This window comes from Haemaphysalis longicornis, unplaced genomic scaffold (genome assembly GCF_048455015.1).
Source record: "Haemaphysalis longicornis isolate Haplotype H1 unplaced genomic scaffold, Haemaphysalis longicornis Haplotype H1 scaffold_7, whole genome shotgun sequence".
NCBI lineage: Eukaryota > Metazoa > Arthropoda > Arachnida > Ixodida > Ixodidae > Haemaphysalis > Haemaphysalis longicornis.
Genome location: NW_027526422.1, coordinates 65,637,488 through 65,653,600, shown reverse-complemented (window position 1 = coordinate 65,653,600; position 16,113 = coordinate 65,637,488). Strand labels below are relative to the sequence as shown.

At 48.3% G+C, this 16,113-nt stretch overlaps 1 protein-coding gene across 1 annotated transcript; it reads left to right on the top strand.

The window, feature by feature from the left end:
* Positions 1–8,198: 8,198 nt before the first annotated feature.
* LOC144146321 (endothelin-converting enzyme 1-like) lies at positions 8,199–10,247 on the top strand. Its single transcript, XM_077678279.1, has one exon. It carries the CDS (start codon positions 8,199–8,201, stop codon positions 10,245–10,247), a length of 2,049 nt encoding a protein of 682 aa, XP_077534405.1.
* The last annotated feature ends 5,866 nt before the right edge of the window (positions 10,248–16,113 follow it).

Below are 16,113 nucleotides of genomic sequence, written 5' to 3'. Positions count from 1 at the left end.
AATTATGTTCTTTTGGACTATTAAGGAGTGTGCACATAACTCATGAAAACAACATAAAAAATATATTGAAACTGCAAGTACTTCTTTGATCTCTTCTAGGATCAGCCCTGTGAAAGATCATCAGAAAAGTTGATGTAGTAGAAAATTTCTTTGCAAGAAAAATGGGCAAATACTGGACATACTTTTTGTGTGAAGTAAATTATATTGAATGCTGCTGAGTGTTTTGTGGAGTACCGAATCGCTTCGTAAAGGCATTCGCACCGGTTTTATATACAAAAAAACTGGTCAAGCAGCTGTTGTAAAAATAGTTGATTTAGTCAGAGCATGAAAGTATCGTCTTAACAGAAATTGCTTAAAAGCGGCACTTTCATCTTTGTGAAATTCAACCCACTAAAGTATGCGCCTTCCACCCCCCCCCCCCTCATCCTTTCTTGTTTATTACAGGTAAGCCGCATCAGGACCTGGACAAAACATCTATTCCAGCTCTGCAACGAAATGAATATTTGCTGTATTCGACAGTAAAATACGCACAGCAATTAAAGGAACGACCATTGGTGAGCACTGTTGAATAAATTAATTTTGGTGTAAACTGACGCTGATAATTAAGCCAGGCTGCGCTTAAGGCTGGATGGCTGGTGGTTGCGCGCGGGCTCACTTTGATGTGGGTACAGTGGATCCAAAATGGGGGGTTTGTGCTGCTGGACAGCGCGATTGAGTCATCTGCTTGCGCTGCATGCAGTGGTTATCCACCGGCCTCAGTACAGTTAACGTACTGTGGCTGAACTACAATGCTCGTAGCACGGCCGAATTTCCGGCAGCTCTAGTCCGGCTGGAGTCCGACGACCGCATCTCGGCTGTCCTCCGGCGGCCGTACTTCGGCCACACACGGGTAGCTTTGGGATGGCCGGAGCCCTACAGCTGGAATCTGGCCGTATATGAACGTAAGCCGGTCGACTGGCCGACGGACACTGGCCGTTGGACAGTGATGGGAGTACGGCCGTATACGGCCAAAAGGTCCACATTTGGACATGGGCCGAACATGGTTGCCGGAGAAAGGCCGGGCAGAAAATCACCGGCCAAAGTACACCGGCTTGAGTAAGGCCGAACAGTCCTGTGTTGCCTGGGGCTAGTTAGGAGGAGTTTGTACCAACTGTATACGAATTGGAATGTGGGGGGTCAGGTACATGTCTTTAAAAAATTGCTACTGAAGTGTCAGCTTTAACGATACTACTTGTCGAGGTAAAGAGGATCCGTTGTGAGTTCCCGTAATAATCGTGTCCTGCATTGCGAGCTTCCTAATCGACAGGCCTTACTAGAGGAGCGGCACCGCGCAGCTGCTGAGTTTATAAGGCAGATCCATTCTGAAAGTAAGCACCGCGGAAGAAATTGTGTCACAGTAGGAGCTACATTACTCGAATTTGTTTCGCAGTGTCTAGAGTGCCGTCCGACGGCACTCTAGCTGATCGTTGCAGGCATGGCTAGAGTGCCGTCCGGCGACATTCGAATATTTAACACTGGGCTAACACTGGCCAAAGACTCTGTCGTTGTAGTGTAGAGGATCCGTCGCAGCTTCTTGATCCCAAAGTAGGTGCTTCGATACCGGCTTTTGCCTCGGTTGTTTTCATGATTTAATTTAAGTGTAATTTTTATGACCTAGGTTACTTTTGGTGTTTTAAATGATTTTTTGCGTGCGTTAGGTTATCTTATGTTAGGTTTAGGTTAGGTTGCCTAGCTTTACAATATCTAGAGCGGTGTACTGCCAGACGCGGCAATTTTACCACAAAATACCGGTGTACGTCGATATAGTGGACTGCTTATAATACCGTCGGATGGCACTCTACACCCGGCCAATTTGTTTACCGCGCCACTACATCAGGGAACTGTTCCTGATTCATTAAAGATAAAAACGACCAGTCGACTAATCGCCTACTATCACCATCAGGGGTTAGAGAAGAAATAAGCAAATAAACTCGGTTTGGCTCAGCCACGGACTCGCGTCCACGCCCAGTTATATAACAGCAACCTTAACAGCGATGTTCTGCACCGCTTTGTGTCCCTTATTACGTCTTTACCAGATGAGGATAATAATAAAAAGAGGATATAAATTCTCTTTCCCGATCATTCACCCAGCCACTGTTTTGATTCCCAAGTAAAACGAAAACAAAAAACTCCAGTCTTGTGATGGTTACAGGCCAATCACTCTCTCTAATGTTAACTACAAAATTTTTGCGGAGGTTCTGTCCAAACAAATTCAGTTTGCACTGCCAGTGTTTATGCTCATGAGTTCTCACCAAACATGCGGCTTGCGCGGACTTTTATTATAGACCAATCTGCACATTTTTCATACGGCCCTGGAGTTTTTTCTCCGGCACTTACGAGAAGCTCGCTGTACTTCACATGGACCCATATAAAGCTTTTGACCGGGTGCGCCACTGGTTTCTGTTTTCACTCCTTAAGCATGTAAACATTGTTTCAGTTGTTTTTAATGGTATGCGCCTCTGCAAATCTGAACTACCTGTGACTGTTCAACTGGACTGATTGTTAATGGGAGCCTCTCGAGGTCCGTGGCGACACGATTGCCGGTTAAACAAGGGTTTCCTATGTCCCCACTTCTTTTTCTCTTTATTTAGAGCCGTATGCTAGGGAATTCTTCAATGCCCCAGTGTTTCTGGTTTTAATGCTTTCGGCAATGAACGTAAGCTCTTCGCATATGCCGATGAGCTCGCCTTCTTCTGTGCTGACAAGCCAAGTATTGACAAGGTACTCTAATTCACCGAAGAATGTCTGGTTGTTCCAAGCGCTAAAATGAACTTTACTAAGAGTTCTGAGATTTAGTTTGGCTCATGAGAGCTCGCCCTGTCCCAATATGCAGGCATTGAATTACCATGTCGGCCACCAAGATACCCTGGTCTACCAGTGGATAACTATAAGAATAGCACACAACGCTGGACAGAAAAGGGGAAAACACTCCTTAAGTTTGGTGAAAGTTTTGTGCCGCATAATCTTTCAATTTTCGGAAGAGCTAAGGCGTGAAACGTGTTTATCATCTACCAATTGCCTGTTTGTCTTACCCATTTTCGCTATGCGCGCGGCTCCCCATTCAGACTTTGCACAGAACCATCGCGACACTTGTATTGTCGTCTTCTATTGAGCCTATGAGAAGGGATAGACTGTTTAGGTTTACCTGTGCGGGAGGGCTCGGGCTCACGCATCTCTATTGGAGTCGCGCGTTATTGGTTTCTTCGTGACTCATCCCATCCCATTTTTGGAACCTTTTGTCAAGTGAATCTTGTGGATGTTTTCCTGGTATTACTGTTTCTTTTAAATTTTTCTCACGGCCGTGTTTGTGGGAATTCATGCGTGAGGTTCTTTCTTCTGTCAGATTTTTGTTGGCGTGTTTTTCCTCTGACTATTTATTTACGGTGTCGCGCACATAACTCTACAGTGATTTAATATCAATTCTATTTCCTACACCCCTCTACAGATCTCTTTACGATGGTTTACCCGGCCATGAAGACTTTAAACGAGTTATCTCTTTCACCGTGCACAGAATCTTTCTTTTTCAAGATACATGCAGACACTTTGCCCTTTAAAACATGCCTACGCAGAAGGAGCATTTCTGTGCCTTGTGTTAACTTCAGACATTGTGATGTTCCAGATACGAATGAGCCTTGTTTCGTTGACTGCAAAGACGCTATATTGTTCTGGGATGTGCTTCAACGGACACTCCGAAAATACTTTCAAGCAACACCACACAGTGTGCGGTACCTTGCAGCTCCCAGCGATGATGTGCCTAATGACCTGTTTTTTCTGATGGCTCTAGAAAGTTTTTCGAAAACACGCGTGTTAGACAGAAACACTGTGCCATAGGTAACGCCCAACTTGCACTTCAGTTAAATTGTAACTAAGCGGAAAGGCTAATAGGACCAAAATGAGACCTGATTGGTACCCTGTTTTGCACCGGTGTGTATCACTTCCTCACTATTACTATTACTATCGCCATGGGCTACTTAAATCCCGAAATTTTCGTCTGTCTGTCTGTCCGTCTGTCTGTCTGTAACTCGATTCAGCCACCCGGCCAAAGTAAAATTGATATTGCGCAATAGTCGTATATACTGTAATGGAAAGTCTTATATACTCACAGCCAAATTAAAACGTCTAATCCCGGTTTATATGTTCATACTTGTCAATTTGTTCTACAAGAACAAGACATTACGCAAATATAAGACAGGAAATTAGTACCCAAGGGATATTTAGTGTTCGTTTATTAAAAATTCATGGATGCTTGATTTCTCGAGAACAAATGATACTACATCTAGTGCATAAAACCACCGCCTCCTGGCGGCATATGAAAAATCACGCGGTAACAGCAACGAAAGGTTCCACTAGCTAGTTTCCACGTTCTGCTTAAAACACACGTGGAGCACGGCCACGCGATTATATAAACCTTCTAGTCGGCCGCTTCCATTCACGCGCGTCTCCGTCATACTGCAGCGCTGGCATCGAGGAATCCGGCCTGTAACAGCAGAACGCAGTAAATTCAAATCGCCTTGCGCAAACCTTTAGTGTGCTTACCTTGGAATGAGCGCGACGGTACAGGAACAGCATGAGAGGTGAGCGGTAAAGCAAAGGGGGGCATTTCCTTGGCAAATGTCTGCAAAGACTATCGTCTTTTGACGATACTTGCAACGAAAGGAGCAGATACGCGGCAAATTTTTTACTGTGAATGTTTTTTTTTTGGGGGGGGGGGCGTTTATTTTGCCACAGGGCATAGATAAGGGGTATGAATTTATGATGAGGAAAGTTTGTTTGATAAACATGATAATGTTCGCTACGCGTATAAAGTCTAGTAAGGAACGATGATGGGGCCCATATATCCATGTGTTGTATGCTGATGCATCGTCTACGCGGAGGCCCGTCGCCGCAAAATATCGCAGTATCGTAGGACGCCAAGAAGACCACAGCAAGTATGTCGGCTATTGCATCGCTGCGGTGGCAAACTGGGCAAACGGGGTCTGTAAAACAATCTTTGAAGTGAGGCCATTGGCGGGTCACGGCGGGAGTTAAGGCCACCCCCAACTGGATCCTCCTAAGCGCAACCTCCTCGGCACGGGTAAGACTCATGGGGAGGGTGGCAGCACACAGTTGAATTGGAGCACGTGCGCGGCGCCGGAGGAGTTCCTTTCTAGTCAGCAGGAGAGTCGCATCATCCAGCTCTAACGGGAAAGTCGGAATTGGAATGGAGACTGCTAGCCGGGCTGCTACGTCTGCCTCGCAGTGGGCCGTCAGTAGGTCGCACGGAACCCATTCAATCAGTATCTTGTGAGCAGTTCGTGCCGCAAGGTGGTGAATACTCTGGGCCAGCATAGGGCTACGGCTCACTAACCGTAGGAAGCGGACTGCTTGAAGGGCATCGGTGCGAATTACGATGCAAGCCCCGGGCCGCAAACTGAGTCCGGTTACAGCCAGGGGAGCCTCTCTAATGGCTACAAGTTCCGCACAGAACGATGCTGGAGGTCCGGGACCTTAAATCTGGATGTATTACAGAGGGCTGGGTGGCTAGTGCTATGAATGGCACTGGCAGTCACAGTGTCTTCAATACTGGCATCTGTATATAATATGGTGGAGCCTAGCTCAAGGTGGCTATCGATGTCGGTGATGTGTTGTTGAAGGGCAGTTGCCGAATTGTTCGACTGCGGGTGACGGAGGTCAGTTGGCTTGTTGCCGCTCAATTGCACGAACTGCCACGGCGGAAGCATTCGCTGTGGTAGGGCTGGCAGCGTATGCGAGACTGCGTTATCTACTAATTCTCGCGGAGTATCACACAATGAAGCCTTCAGTTCTCGAGCTTTGCGACGTTGATGAACATGTTTCGTTCACCGAATTACGGATTGCCCGTTTCACCTTGTATATGAGGCGCCAAGGTTTGTAAATAGTCTTTGCAAGTATATTGCGCTATATCTGAATTGAATACCATTGAAGTAAAAGCAGAAAAAAAAGATAAGAGCGCATAACAGCGAATTGGTCTGCTACTGTGGAAACCCAGGTTCAAATTCCATTTCCATCGAATCACCCATGTGTTTGCACCGGGGGCCAATTTATTTATCGGACAACAACGACGACGACGACGCCTTTTCGTGGTTTGGGGCTCTCAAGGCTTTCCCTTAAAGTGCTGCTGTCCGTGTTTATCAGATCGCTAAAAAACATGGCGGTGGCTTATCATCATTTTATTCCCTTTCCCGTTCTTTTCCTCTTTAACTAGTTAATATTTCTCCACTGGTTCTAGCCCGAACTTACGGACTAAGTATATCTCTCGGCCCTGGCCTTCTGGTCACATGAGAAATTTATCGTTATTCTTGTTGCTGCTGTTTCTTTATTAATATCATATAGAAAACGAGGAGACCTACCAACAATCAGGAGTTAAAAATGTTATATCTTATAATCGGGCTAACTAGCAAAATAACTTAAGTGGTTGAAAAGTCTGTGTTCCAAGACTTACGTGAGATAGTCAGAAAAGTAAAATAAACAGTGCGAGAAACAATAGAAAGGTTAAACAAAATTGGCGAGGGCATCATCTTCGTCGTCCCGGTCACCGTGCTCATCATCATCATCATCACATTAACCATTTTTCTTTGCCTTGGGCGTGTGCCGTGTGTCGAGCGCGAAGGAAGAAGTACGGTTCCAACATGACCAGCTCTACCGAAAGTCAGTCACCAACTCTTGAAGATTCCCTGTCCCCCGCCGGAGGAAAAGTCCAGAGAACAACAAGACTGACATCTCACATTGATGGCGGCGCCGACAAAGCAGCGCGGCGTGCTTCTGGCCCCCCCTGCAGTGGTACGCGGCCCAGCGCCCCGAGTCATCGTGCGACGGTGGCCCCCAAGAGCAACGCGCGCGCTGCCAAAACACTGTCGCCAGAGGAATCATCACGCGATCACTCTCAACCTCGAAAAAGAGCGCACAGTGTATCGAAGAAAAGGACTCCAGGTGCGCCCGAAATCTACAAAGACGGCCACGAGCAAAAGCAACGTCCCCGCCCCGTCGTACCCACACCATCTCGGGTTAAGGCGGTACACTACGGCCTTCTGGGGAAATCGGCCAAGCGGCGGTCAGGTTCTCCAGCGTCTACAGAGCCCCTAACCGAGTCAGAGGCCTCAGTGGTTTCACAGGGTGCGCCCAACGACACCACTCAGATCCCGGCGCCACTGAACGGACGGAATGCTCCTTCAGGAAGAAAACAGCAGCGCCGCTCGGAGACACCCGAAAAGAGCTCACCGTTGACAGCGAGCAAAATTTTAAATACCAGATATCTGGCAGATGAACCCACCGCCGCCCGTGGGACAACATCGCGAGCTGCAACTTCAATGGCAAAGCCCCCCGTTAAGGTGGTCAGCGATAAGAACAAGGCACTTCCAAACAGAACTGGGTCGACAGATAATTCTAGCTCTAGCGGTCATTCATCTACAACGAAACTATCGCCTAAGGAAACAGCAGCCGAATTCACGGGTCACAGAAACGTGAAAAGAAAACCTGATGTGAAGCAGAAGCCAGCGTCACAAAGAAAGCGACCTAAAACGATGGGAGAACTACGAGCGGCGGCTAAACCTCCCTCACACTCATCGAGCGGAATTGATTTGAGCGACTTTGCTGACAATCGTGCTACGAGGCCTCAGCTGAAGACGACGGCTAACGCTCGGAATTCAGCATCAAGAACTCCCGTCAAGGCGACCGCCGATCGAAGGGAAACAGTATGGTTGACGGAGTACTCCAAGGAAAAAGATAGTGCTAATGCGAAGTCATCTCCTCCGAACACAGCTCCCCAAAAAATAGCCATCGGGAAAAGAAGAAAAAGCTCAAGGACCTCGATCAAAAATCGTACAGCGGCAAAGGCTGAGGACCACCTTCCGCTGATAAGCCAGGAACAATTCATAAAAGCCGCAAGAAAAGGTCGACCCATAATGGGGACGAGACTTACATTGGACGACATGGCGCACTCATTCCAGGGGAAAACATGGCTTTGCACCAAGCCTCTTTTTCCGATGACCTCCAGTGATGTCATGCGGCGCAACCGAAAACGTAGTTCCGCAACAACCATCGGAAAGTCCTGGGAGCACGCACAAATGCCCCACGCTCACAAAAACCTTGTTGTGCCTGCCGACCATGAAATACTTGATAACAGGTTGTCCTTCGAAGAGCGCATGCTTTATCCTCTTACGGCGTGTCTTCTTGTGGCCTTCTTCATATTCCTGGTCTGCATCCTCCTTCCTGGAGCGAATTCCTCCTCTAAAGAACCCAACGCTCTCAATAAGCCATTTGGCGCTGTATGCGTGTCACCCCGCTGCATAAAAGATGCCGTTTACTTAAACAGCCTCCTCTCTTGGGACCACGTTAACCCTTGCCGCGACTTCTACGCTTTCGTCTGTCGACAGTGGACGGGCAGCTACACTGCTTCGGAACCCGGTTATTTCGTTTCTTCCGACGACAATTACGTGGCGTACCTAGAAGGTAGGCTGCATGAGCTTCTGCAAAACGCACCTCAAGGAACGAATGACAGTGCCGTCCAATCAGCCAGCAAGCTCTATAGAAAGTGCGTCGACGACAAGTCTATCGAAAACTATAAGTGGGACCCTTTGCTAGAACTGATGTCTCAGGCTTTCTTAGATGGATTCCCATTCACTCCACCGATTAGGCACAGCCTTGACGTCTGGAAGACAGCAGCCAGACTGCTTCGAATGACTGGAACCTCTACGCTGTTCAGCGTGGAGGTGTCATCTCACCCATCAGATCCTAACAGAGACGTCGTGTTCATGGGGCCCCCAAGATTGGTAATGACTTTTGACGACGCAGACATAAATTCTATCAGTCGCCTGTACACTGAGGCAGCTTTCGCGGCTGTGAGAGCACTAAAAAAGGAGTACGTTCCACCTGTTTTTATTGCGAAAATAGCCGAATTTGCGAGTGAGCTCGAAAAGCTCGTCGGTTCCGCGCCCAGCAGCAATGCTCCGAAATGGATCAAGGTCCATGACTTGCTCATGATTTCTGTCCTCGAGGTGTTCAATGGCTCCACAATAGTTGACTTCGACAACGAATCTCATGCCATGGTCAGTCCTACGATTACGAAAGTCGTCGAGCTTGCTAAAAACACCGATTTGCATACCGTAATGAATTACTTTGGTGTTCGACTCATGATTGAAGTTTCTCCGTTCATCCCCGATTCAGGGCTAACAGACTTCTACGGCGCGTTCATCTACGGTCGACGTCGAGCTGGGGTACCACGCTGGCAACTGTGCGTGCGAGCTGTGGAAAAAGCTACTTTCCCTATCACATACGCCGCTATCCTCGCCGACCTTAACGCCCACATTACTGCTTCCAGACTTACTACTATGGCTAACACAGTTTTCTGGGAATTTCGGCGAAGCATCGAGTCCTCTCCCCATTTTACACCGGAATCAAAACTGGCCATTCGAAGTGTGCTTGCCGCGACCAGCATACGCGCTCTAGGCCCAGAGTGGGTCAAGGACAAAGCTTCAATGGACGCCTACGTACAGAAGCTGGCGAGAATAAACAGTGCTGGAAACGCGCTGGACACGTACGTGCGCTTCTACGAGCATGCATTCCAGACGTCCCTCAGGCTCCGCCCACGGCAGCGCTGGAGTCGCTCTGCCTTCAGCCCAAATTGCTGGTACGAGCCAAACCCAGATACCATCTACGTTCCTATATTGGCCTTCAACATATCGGATACGTTGGGAGGGGGCAACGAGGAACTGCAACTCTCTCGGTTGGCGCCCCGCCTTTACCGCTGCGCTTTCGCCTTTCTATTGTCGAAGAAGGAGCTGCGAATGCCAGGCAAGGTACCGTCGTGGTTTACCGGCGAAACGGAACGCACACTGCGCAGTCTCGAAGCCTGCATAGACCGCGGCCAAGAGCCCAGAGATGCAGGCTTTAGAAGAACTCGCGAAGTGCTGGCGGTGAATTTCGCTTTCGACCTTTTCATGAAAGCTGTCCGGGGTTTGCGGGACCCCTTCTCCCTTCAGCTCGCCGGGAACCGAACTCTCAACGATAAGCAGCTGTTCTTTTTGTCCCTGGTGCTTCAAGCCTGCGAACAGAGCGGCGAGTACGAGAACCGCGCTTCCACTACCGGCCACGATTGGAACATGGCTCTCAGCAACACTAAATACTTCGGGGACGCGTACGCATGCCAACCGGGCAGTCCTATGAACACAAAGGAAAAGTGCGTGTTGACATAGACGAACATTTTTTTATTTATTTTACTTTCTATACAACATTTTGACATTTAACTCTTAGCGCCGTTTTATTTTAAAACATGAAATAAATTGTCCTGTTAAAATATTAATTGTTGAGTAATATGTAGGACTTCATTCTTTTTGTCTTATTCGGGTCCTTGTCCGACAGCACTTAGTTGACATGATTAGTGGCTCTTTATGAATTTGTAGCCTTTTCCAACCTGAAGATACGATAAAGGTGAACAAGAGATACTGCCTTTCGACACCTAGCTGTACACTCCAATTATTTTCCACTCCTACCCTCGTACAAAATCTAAGCCATAACAGCTATGTTAGTACTGCAGGGCCAATAAAACTTACACGCGAAGCAATGAGATATCTCACCCCTTCTCGTAGAGTGGAGCTTTGTGAAGGAGTGTTCAACAGTATAACAGCTGTGGTAAGCAGGAATGTGCAGGATGCCAAATGACAGATGACAGGATGACAGATGACACAAAAATCTACGAACATCTTCAAACTGCTCTAGTAGTAGTAGTAAGCTTTATTTTGTGAAAAGGGGTAAGGTAAACGGGGAGAGATCAAGGGTGGAATCCAAATTCCAGTACCCCAGAAGCTATTCGACCATCCCTGGCCCTACTAAGCAGCGCAAGCTGCTGTGCAGGGTCCCAGCTGGACAGGGCGTCCTCCCAGGACTCTAATGAGGTTTGGTGGCTACTTTGGTCCCGAGCAACTGGGCAATTCCAAACTTAATGGAATTAATCGGCCTTCTGGTGACATTGCTTGCAGTCCTCAGTATACTTTTCTGGGAACATAAGTGAGGGTCTGGACTTACTTAAGTAGGTGTTGATCTGTATTTTTCTAAGATTTTCCGCTTCTTCAGCAGTTATCTTCGGTGAAGTCTATAGGATGTTAATTTGTCTGTGCCTTGACAGTAAGCAGGGAGGGCGTACAGTAAACATGGAGGGCGTACGAATGTTCCGGCTCTCTGCGGTGTATGGTTGTGGTCGCAAGATAATCGGCCGCCTCGTTACCCTCTAGCCTCTGATGGGCGATGTCCAGACAAGTGGGTGGTTCTTTTAAGTGCGAATGCACTTCTTAAGCGAGCCTGAAGCGTCCGCCGCCGTCCGCATTCCGCCGCCGTCCGCATAGCAACAGCTGCGGGTGCGCGCGCTCCTCGTCTTCCTTGGCAACGGGGGGAGATGTTCGCGCGCTGCCTGGCCGCTAACATGGCACATACCCACGTGGGGGATTGGCCAGGAATCTCCTCGTCTTCCTTGGCAACGGGGGGAGATGGGCGCGCGCTGCCAGGCCGCTGACATGGCACATACCCATGTGGGGGATTGGCCAAAGGAGTACTGACACGAAATTTCAAAGCTGAGATCCGCTCTAGCAATCAAGTACAACGACAACACAAATAGGTGTCTGTGCATGGCACATACCCACGTGGGGGATTGGCCAGGAATCGGGCGTGAGAAGGGCTAATGCACCCGCTTAAAGGAGTACTGACAAGAAATTTCAAAGCTGAGATCCGATCTAGCAATCAAGTACAACGACAACACAAATAGGTGTCTGTGAATAAATGCATCTTTCTTTCTTTGTAGTTGTGTGTGTGTGTGTGATCTCTCTTTCGCGAACATTACAGTTGTGTGCGTGTGTGTAATCTCTCGACTACTCATTAAGATCACGATATCCACCGTAATCGCGCAATCAACAACCATGCATTCGCACTTATACACTCTCCCCCTCGGGGAAGTGCGAGGGAATTTTTTTAGAATCTTTGGAAGAAGTCTTTCAGCATTCCTTGGGACGATGCCGCAGATTAAGTTCCTTATGGTCCTAGTCGAGTCAGTGATAATTATTGAGTCCTTGTTGTTGAATTCAGCCCACCTGATTGCTAGTATGACGGCAGCAGTTTCTGCTTCTTGCAATTTAGTTTTTTTATGTAATGATGTAATCCACCAACTTCCCATGTTCGTTGGTAGCTACTGCTGATGCATTGTCTTGCTTGTTTACGGCCGCATCGGTGTAGATTGCGTTTGGATTGTACTGGTATGTTTTTCGAATGTATCGAGTTCTTGCCAATCTTCTGCCCTTATTGTGAGTGGGGTCCATTTTTGTGGTAATGTGAGATGTCTTGATACAACGTCTTTGAGTGGGTGTTAAATCAACCATCCTATTAATGAAGGCTGCATGAACCTCCTGTCCCGATCTTCTGAGAATTTCCCTGCCCCTTCTGGTTTTAGATGCGACTGCATCTCATTCACTCGCCTTTTCCCTCCATACGGCATTGTTGTTGTCCGTCCACACCCCTCCCCCATTCTCCTCGCCGCACGAGCTGCGCTCTCCGCCGCTCACCCCCTCTCCTCTCCGATAGCGAACACTCTCTCGCGAGGGGCATTGGATTAGATTCGATTGGGTTGGTTTGGCTTGGCTTGGCTTGGATTGGATTGGATTGGATTTGGATTGGATTGGATTAAAGTGGATTGTGTTGGATTGTGTTGCGTCATAGCCGCGCCACGTTGCGTCATAGCCGCGGTCGCTCCAGCATCGGCGTTGCGATTTCCGGCACGTGCATAGACTTGACCTTCGCTGCAAATTGCGCGGTGGTCCCGTTACTTCACCATCCACTACCCGTACACTTCAGCGACCACAAGGCCGTCATCGTTAACGTTACGCCGCGTGTTAAATAAAGAATACATCATACGCGTTAATCACACGTTTCTCGCAATTAGAGAATCGACCCAACGGAAACACCAAGTAAACCCCCAAGATGCGTCGCATCTCCACAGGGTTCCCCTCGCGGGAAGGGGGGGGTAATTTTTTGAGGAGGTGTTCTTTCTGGGCGTTCTTGATTTCGCTGGGCGTTCTGGGCGATAGCATGTTCTTGATTTCGCTTAAGGTGTTGTGTAGGCCGAGCTTCAGGAATTTTTCGTTGGACGTGTAAATTGGTAGTCCTACAGCGGTATTGTGAGCCGTTCTTATTTTTGAATCGGCCCTATCCTCTTGTCTGGGATCCATCCGGTGGAAGGGGAGGGTATATGCAATGCGTCTCACTATGAGGGCTTGAACAAGGCAGAGGGGGTTTTCCTCTCTTATGCCCTTTATAGCTCTTGTAATTCTTACTACTCTGGCCAGTTGTTGAGCCGTCTTGCCGAGCTTGCTGAGAGTATTTGTGGCTTTATTGTCTTCCTGAGTGACCATGCCTAGTATTCTTATCGCGGGGCGGGAAGGGATGTTCTGTCCATCCAGTATGATGCTACCTGAAGTGAGGTTTTTCCCGTCGATCTTAGTCTGATGAGTTGAGACTTTTCAGCAAACTTCTCTACAAACTTTAGCCCCCGTCCCTGGAATCCTTGATACTTTCGACAATGCACATGATTACCTGTTATCATTGACCATGTTGCTAGGCTCGGTGCCAACATATATTTCATTCTCCCAATTGTATTGACAGCGGCTTATGAATGCACTGTATTATATTTATTTGGTTAGGTACGTTTTAATGAACATCATAAAAAAGAGCTTGAAATAAATGCCGACATTAGGCATTGAAAGGCCTCCCTCTCTCCGTAGAGCAGGCGAGAGTGCGACACCACGCGTGCGCTGAAACGTGAATGCTGACCTATGGTCATTAATCAAAGGCAATCTCCGTAATGACAAGCCAGAGAAGGAGGTGGAAGAAGAGAGGGAACAGGGGAGGTCCAGGCAGGTGGGAAGGAAGCACCAGGTGTCGACACTTCCTGGTGCTACGTCTCGCGTTTTTTGTACTTGTAGTTTATTTGTGGTTTTTGTAGCGTAAGCTACGCTGGCCGAGGTTAAGCAGTTTCGCGTGGACCCTCAAGGGCCGTGCTGCGCAAGCGCGAGGAGCATTGAATTGGATTGGACTGGATTGGATTTTGATTGGATTGGATTAGAAATTGGAATACGGGTATGTAGAGAATTGGGTCTGCACATTCGCTGGTCTGCGCATTCCAGAGGACTGACGTCATAGCCGCAGCAGACGCACTGGCGCTGGCGCGTGCCCAGCTGTGCGTCTCCGTTGCGCAGTAGCCAAGTCTGACGCTGTGCCAGAGCCGCTTGATGGCGCCTCTCATATTGTGCGCATGCGCAGAGGTACCAGTGGAGGTATACATATAGCGGGGCGTTTGCCAGTGTGGTATAGCCGTGGAGAAGGAAAGCGAAATTGCTGCCCACCGCCTCCGAAGAGCGAAGAAGCTTAAAGGCCAACTACGACGTTCCCCACAACGGCGGCGCTCCCGAACCGAGTCGCACTACGCCAGTCCCCCAACGTCGTGACTACAGCACGCAGGCACTAGCTCTTCGCGGCCACGCTGCAATTTCCTCGCGTCAACCCCCATGAATGACGCAAGCCTGGCCTGTAGTGCCTCATCTTTCTAGCGTCTTTGGACAACGTATATATTTTATTGTAGAGAGTTTCGTAGTTCGTTCGCGTGTGTGCTTTCCTTTACTCGGTTCTGTTGGTTGGATGTTAGCTTTCTGATAAACGTCTTTTGTGAAGCCGGCACCTATTTCCCGCATCCTTCTTCTTTGCCGATGGATACGCGTGACACCAATAAACTTCGCTGAAGGGAAAAGCCGCGATCAGTGCCATCCGAGCAATACTTCGGAATTTTGTGGACGCTGGTTTCGCAGGGTCACAGCATCCCCATCCATATTCTTATTGGTTTTCTCTCTCTGCCCCTCCATTTCCCTCTCCAGCTCTCTCTCTCTCCTGAAGAAATATTCTTACCACCCACGAAGCGCTTCCCACCGAAATACTATGTTTACAATACTTTTGCATACAAGTATTTACAAGTATTTTACAATACTTTTTCCCACCGAAAAAGCCGAAAGCACCGGTTTAAAAAGACACAACAAAGAAGCCAGTGCCGCGATCCTTCCACGAGTACTGACACAAAATTTTTGTGTTGCGTTTTTTTTCATGGCTATCGGTGCCTACAAACCAACTAATCATAGAATGGCCAAATATATTGGCAAACGCCGCATAAATAATTACTGACAGCTCCGTTTTTTCGTGTCACTTTTGTTCCTGGTGAAGCGAACCCCGAGGCAGCCGCCATGACGGGAAGCCGCAGTGATCGTCACTCTTCTCGTCGCATCACAGCCGATGCCGGTGTTGGCGCACGCGTCAGAACAGCCTGACCGGCCGTAGTCACACGTGACGTCAGTCCCACAAACTGTGGCGTGATGCACAAGGCGGAAAAGCGCGCGCCAACAGCAGCGCGGCCGCCTCGGTACATCACGGGAGCCCTGACGTCGGCCTTTTGGGTCAAGCGCATATGTTGTCATGAGCTTGCTCGAAGGCGCGGATGAGGTTTCTCGAGCGCGTGGGGACTACAATTGATTTAACATGTGCTGTACTGAACGGTTACGATTTAAACTTCCGAAGGGGTATATACACAAAGGAAGCTTTTGAAATAGTTATGTGAGCTTTGAAATTTAGTGTCCGTACTCCTCTAACTAAAGTGCAACTAAACGATCACCTTATAAAAAAAAATAATTACCCAGGAAAGAAAACGATTGGGACAAAATTTTAGTGATGGGGCGTTCTGGTGCTGATATACAATAACAGCAAGAAGAAAATGTATGCGCTTTAGAACGTTTGAAAAGCCCACTGAATGTCCAGTGATACATCTCAATAATGCCTGTGCCTTCACGGCGGAGGTGTGGGCGATCCTTTTCTCGCCGCGTCCATTGACCCGTGGTTCCGCATGGCCTCGCATATTCTTACCTCTCCGAAAGGTATTTAAAAACTTCGCCGAAATTTCAAGGGTAAAGCGAGCCAGTGATTTATTCTTGATTTCTCAATATCGCTTCCCCGTAAAACTCTTATCGCGGAATCGAAGCTCAA